Below are 6,000 nucleotides of genomic sequence, written 5' to 3' on the forward strand. Positions count from 1 at the left end.
CTGACTGGCTATGTAACCTGGGACGTCTTAGAGACTGGAGGGCCTGGGTCTGACTGGCTATGTAACCTGGGACGTCTTAGAGACTGGAGGGCCTGGGTCTGACTGGCTATGTAACCTGGGACGTCTTAGAGACTGGAGGGCCTGGGTCTGACTGGCTATGTAACCTGGGACGTCTTAGAGACTGGAGGACCTGGCTCTGACTGGCTATGTAACCACGGTCAACTGTTCTAGGAGTTCTAGGAGTACGCAATGAAACAAGTCAGTCTAGCACTGCGGTTTATTCATTTTTTCAATTTATATTATTTTATTTAACATTTATTTAACTAGGCAAGTCAGTTAAGAACAAATTCTTATTTACAATGACGGCCTACTTGTAGATCTGAACCACCCACCTGAAACACAGCCTTGGCCCTGATTCGTTCACTAAGATGCAGCAGCGAATGAGCATTCAGACTGCCGGAGGAGTCCATCTCACCGATCAGCACAGGGGAGTCCTAAAAATGGAAAGTTTGTGGTAATACTAACATTTCTATCTTTGTTTTTCTATGTGGTTTGGTACTGTAGGGATGTTGTTTTGCTGTGTCTAGTCTGTGTGTAATCCATCAGGTACCACGGTGGAACCAAGTGGAATCACTTTAACGTGTTATCCTCAGGGGTGTACTCATCTGTTTCCCAATAAATAAACCAATCAATCCCCACATCTTAATGAAGTATACTAGAGCAGAATAGAATAGCCTGCACCCTGATAATGCTCCTACTGACATTTATTGACACCATGTTAGCCTCTGAACACCATGTTAGCCTCTGAACACCATGTTAGCCTCTGAACACCATGTTAGCCTCTGGTAGTTACCTCTGAACACCATGTTAGCCTCTGGTAGTTACCTCTGAACACCATGTTAGCCTCTGGTAGTTACCTCTGAACACCATGTTAGCCTCTGGTAGTTACCTCTGAACACCATATTAGCCTCTGAACACCATGTTAGCCTCTGAACACCATGTTAGCCTCTGGTAGTTACCTCTGAACACCATGTTAGCCTCTGGTAGTTACCTCTGAACACCATATTAGCCTCTGAACACCATGTTAGCCTCTGGTAGTTACCTCTGAACACCATGTTAGCCTCTGGTAGTTACCTCTGGACACCATGTTAGCCTCTGAACACCATATTAGGCTCTGGACACCATGTTAGCCTCTGGTAGTTACCTCTGAACACCATGTTAGCCGCTGAGCACCATGTTAGCCTCTGAACACCATGTTAGCCTCTGAGCACCATGTTAGCCTCTGAACACCATGTTAGCCTCTGAACACCATGTTAGCCTCTGGTAGTTACCTCTGGACACCATGTTAGCCTCTGAACACCATATTAGGCTCTGGACACCATGTTAGCCTCTGGTAGTTACCTCTGAACACCATGTTAGCCGCTGAGCACCATGTTAGCCTCTGAACACCATGTTAGCCTCTGGTAGTTACCTCTGAACACCATGTTAGCCTCTGGTAGTTACCTCTGAACACCATATTAGCCTCTGGTAGTTACCTCTGAACACCATGTTAGCCTCTGGTAGTTACCTCTGAACACCATGTTAGCCTCTGGTAGTTACCTCTGAACACCATGTTAGCCTCTGAACACCATGTTAGCCTCTGGTAGTTACCTCTGAACACCATGTTAGCCTCTGGTAGTTACCTCTGAACACCATATTAGCCTCTGAACACCATATTAGCCTCTGGTAGTTACCTCTGAACACCATGTTAGCCTCTGGTAGTTACCTCTGAACACCATATTAGCCTCTGAACACCATATTAGCCTCTGGTAGTTACCTCTGAACACCATGTTAGCCTCTGGTAGTTACCTCTGAACACCATGTTAGTCTCTGGTAGTTACCTCTGAACACCATGTTAGCCTCTGGTAGTTACCTCTGAACACCATGTTAGCCTCTGGTAGTTACCTCTGAACACCATGTTAGCCTCTGGTAGTTACCTCTGAACACCATGTTAGCCTCTGGTAGTTACCTCTGAACACCATGTTAGCCTCTGAACACCATGTTAGCCTCTGGTAGTTACCTCTGAACACCATATTAGCCTCTGGTAGTTACCTCTGAACACCATGTTAGCCTCTGAACACCATATTAGCCTCTGAACACCATGTTAGTCTCTGGTAGTTACCTCTGAACACCATGTTAGCCTCTGAACACCATGTTAGCCTCTGGTAGTTACCTCTGAACACCATATTAGCCTCTGGTAGTTACCTCTGAACACCATGTTAGTCTCTGAACACCATGTTAGCCTCTGGTAGTTACCTCTGAACTCCATGTTAGCCTCTGGTAGTTACCTCTGAACACCATGTTAGCCTCTGGTAGTTACCTCTGAACACCATATTAGCCTCTGGTAGTTACCTCTGAACACCATGTTAGCCTCTGAACGCCATGTTAGCCTCTGGTAGTTACCTCTGAACACCATATTAGCCTCTGGTAGTTACCTCTGAACACCATATTAGTCTCTGGTAGTTACCTCTGAACACCATGTTAGCCTCTGGTAGTTACCTCTGAACACCATGTTAGCCTCTGAACACCATGTTAGCCTCTGGTAGTTACCTCTGAACACCATGTTAGCCTCTGAACACCATGTTAGCCTCTGAACACCATATTAGCCTCTGAACACCATGTTAGCCTCCGGTATACAAGTGTAATGTTTGTAAATATATTGCTCAGGGTAGTTAGGTGTGAATATGCCTTTAGATTAAAGCTGACAGTCTGCTCTTTAACTTCATAGTCATTGTATCATTGTATGCTAAGATGGAGCCGGAGAATAAGGCAGACGTTTTGTTTTGTTGTTTGTTTATAACTTATTTTTTTTAACTTATTTTGTACATAATGTTGCTGCTCCGTCTCTTATGACCGAAAATAACTTCTGGACATCAGGACTGTGATTACTCACCACGGACTGGCAGAATCCTTTTTTCCCTATAACGAGCGTGACGAGGCCGACGTGAACGATATACTGCTTTCCCGGGAACAGGCCCAGATCCCCGCGATTTGGGTTTAGAGGAGGCAGAGAAAAAGGGGCCAGAGGGCGGGCTGCCTTCTGAGAATTCGTAGGCGATCGAATAAACCTCCACTTCCTTCCATTCTGCAACGTGCAATCTTTGGAAAATAAAATCAATGACCTACGCGGAAGATTAAACTACCAACGGGACATTCAAAACTGTAATATCTGATGCTTCACGGAGTCGTGGCTGAACGACGACATTATCAACATACTGGCTGGTTAAACGCTGCACCGGCAGGATAGGACAGCAGCCTCTGGTAAGACAAGGGGTGGCTGGTTAAACGCTGCACCGGCAGGATAGGACAGCAGCCTCTGGTAAGACAAGGGGTGGCTGGTTAAACGCTGCACCGGCAGGATAGGACAGCAGCCTCTGGTAAGACAAGGGGTGGCTGGTTAAACGCTGCACCGGCAGGATAGGACAGCAGCCTCTGGTAAGACAAGGGGTGGCTGGTTAAACGCTGCACCGGCAGGATAGGACAGCAGCCTCTGGTAAGACAAGGGGTGGCTGGTTAAACGCTGCACCGGCAGGATAGGACAGCAGCCTCTGGTAAGACAAGGGGTGGCTGGTTAAACGCTGCACCGGCAGGATAGGACAGCAGCCTCTGGTAAGACAAGGGGTGGCTGGTTAAACGCTGCACCGGCAGGATAGGACAGCAGCCTCTGGTAAGACAAGGGGTGGCTGGTTAAACGCTGCACCGGCAGGATAGAACAGCAGCCTCTGGTAAGACAAGGGGTGGCTGGTTAAACGCTGCACCGGCAGGATAGGACAGCAGCCTCTGGTAAGACAAGGGGTGGCTGGTTAAACGCTGCACCGGCAGGATAGGACAGCAGCCTCTGGTAAGACAAGGGGTGGCTGGTTAAACGCTGCACCGGCAGGATAGGACAGCAGCCTCTGGTAAGACAAGGGGTGGCTGGTTAAACGCTGCACCGGCAGGATAGGACAGCAGCCTCTGGTAAGACAAGGGGTGGCTGGTTAAACGCTGCACCGGCAGGATAGAACAGCAGCCTCTGGTAAGACAAGGGGTGGCTGGTTATACACTGCACCGGCAGGATAGAACAGTGACGTCTGGTAAGACAAGGGGTGGCTGGTTATACGCTGCACCGGCAGGATAGAACAGCAGCGTCTGGTAAGACAAGGGGCGGCGGACTATGTATTTTTGTAAATAACAGCTGGTGCACGAAATCTAAGGAAGTCTGGAGCTATTGCTCGCCTGAGGTAGAGTATCTCATGATAAGCTGTAGACCACACTATCTACCTAGACAGTTTTCATCTGTATTTTTTGTAGCTGTTGTACATACCACCACAGCAGGTACTAAGGCTGGCACTAAGACAGCATTGAATGAGCTGAATTCCGCCATTAGCAAACAAAAACAAAAAATCACCCAGAGGCGGCGCTCCTATTAGCCGGGGACTTTAATGCAGAGAAACTTAAATCCGTTTGACCAAATTTCTATCCGCATGTTAAATGTGCAACCAGAGGAAAAAACAAACCGCTGGACCACCTATACTCCTACAAAGCTCACCCTCTCCCTCCATTTGGAAAATCTGACCATAATTATATCCTCCTGATTCCTGCTTACAAGCAAAGATTAAAGCAGGAAGCACCAGTGACTAGATCAATAAAAAAGAAGATGATGCTAAGCTACAGGACTGTTCTGCACAGACTGGAATATGTTCCGGGCTTCCTCCGGTGGCATTGAGTACATCACATCAGTCATTGGCTTCATCAATAAGTGTATCGATGACGTCGTCCCCAAAGTGACTGCACGTACATACCCCAACCAGAAACCATGGGATTACAGGCAACATCCGCACTGAGCTAAAGGCTAGGGCTGCCACTTTCAAGGAGAGGGACTCTAACCCGGAAGCTTATAAGAAATCCTGCTATGCCCACCGAAAAACCATCAAACAGGCAAAGCATCAACACAGCACTAAGATCAAATCGTACTACACCACATCTGACGCTCGTCGGATGTGGCAGGGCTTGCAAACCATTACAGACTACAAAGGGAAGCACATTCAACATTGTATTAAGGTGGGGAACATTCAACATTGTATTAAGGTGGGGAACGTTCAACATTGTATTAAGGTGGGGAACGTTCAACATTGTATTAAGGTGGGGAACGTTCAACATTGTGTAACAAGAAATAACAAGCAGTTCTATTAAGCTCCAGCATCTAGAATTGATCGGTCCACAAGTAGTATAGTAGTAGTAGTATAGTAGTAACAGTATAGTAGTAGTAGTAGTAGTAGTATCGTAGTAGTATAGTACAGTAGTAACCGTGTGGTAGTAGTAATAGTATAGTAGTCGTAGTATAGCATAGTAGCAATGGTATAGTGGTAGTATTAATGGTATCGTAGTAATAGTTCAGTAGTAGTAGTAATAGTATAGTGGTAGTAGTGATCGTGTGGTGGTAGTAGTAATAGTATAGTAGTAGTAGTAGTATTAGAGTGGTGGTAGTAGTAATAGTATAGTAGTAGTAGTAATATTAGAGTGGTGGTAGTAATAGTATAGTAGTTGCAGTAGCATGGTAGTAGTAGTATAGAAGTAGTAGTAATAGTATAGTAGTAGCAGTAAGGGTATAGTAGCCGTCGTATAGTATAGTAGTAATAGTATAGTATAGTAGTAGTGGTGCTATAGTAGTAGTCGTAATAGCATAGTAGTAGTGGTAATAGTATAGTGGTAGTAGTAACAGTACAGTAGTAGTAGTAATAATATAGTGGTAGTAGTAATAGTATAGTAGTCATAGTAGTGTGGTGGTAGTAGTATAGTAGTAGTGGTAATTGTATAGTGGTAGTGGTAATAGTATAGTGGTAGTAGTAATATTATAGTAGTAGTAGTAATAGTATAGTAGCAGTAGTAACAGTAGTAGTATGGTAGTAGTAGTATAGTAGTAGTAATAGTAGCGGTGGTAGTAGTAATAGTAGTCATAGTAGTATGGTAGTAGTAGTATAG

General features: G+C 45.5%; 1 protein-coding gene across 2 annotated transcripts in view; it reads right to left on the reverse strand.

The window, feature by feature from the left end:
* The window catches only part of si:dkey-71l1.1 (uncharacterized protein LOC569883 homolog), a 43,463-nt gene that overhangs the window by 27,408 nt on the left and 10,055 nt on the right, over window positions 1-6,000 (reverse strand). For both annotated transcript variants that reach the window (XM_055936951.1, XM_055936952.1), the window contains exon 5: window positions 393-494. In XM_055936951.1, the coding sequence (XP_055792926.1) occupies window positions 393-494 (102 nt within the window). The remainder of the gene's footprint in view (window positions 1-392; window positions 495-6,000) is intronic.

This window comes from Salvelinus fontinalis, chromosome 10 (assembly GCF_029448725.1).
Source record: "Salvelinus fontinalis isolate EN_2023a chromosome 10, ASM2944872v1, whole genome shotgun sequence".
In the NCBI taxonomy this organism is placed as follows: Eukaryota; Metazoa; Chordata; class Actinopteri; order Salmoniformes; family Salmonidae; genus Salvelinus; species Salvelinus fontinalis.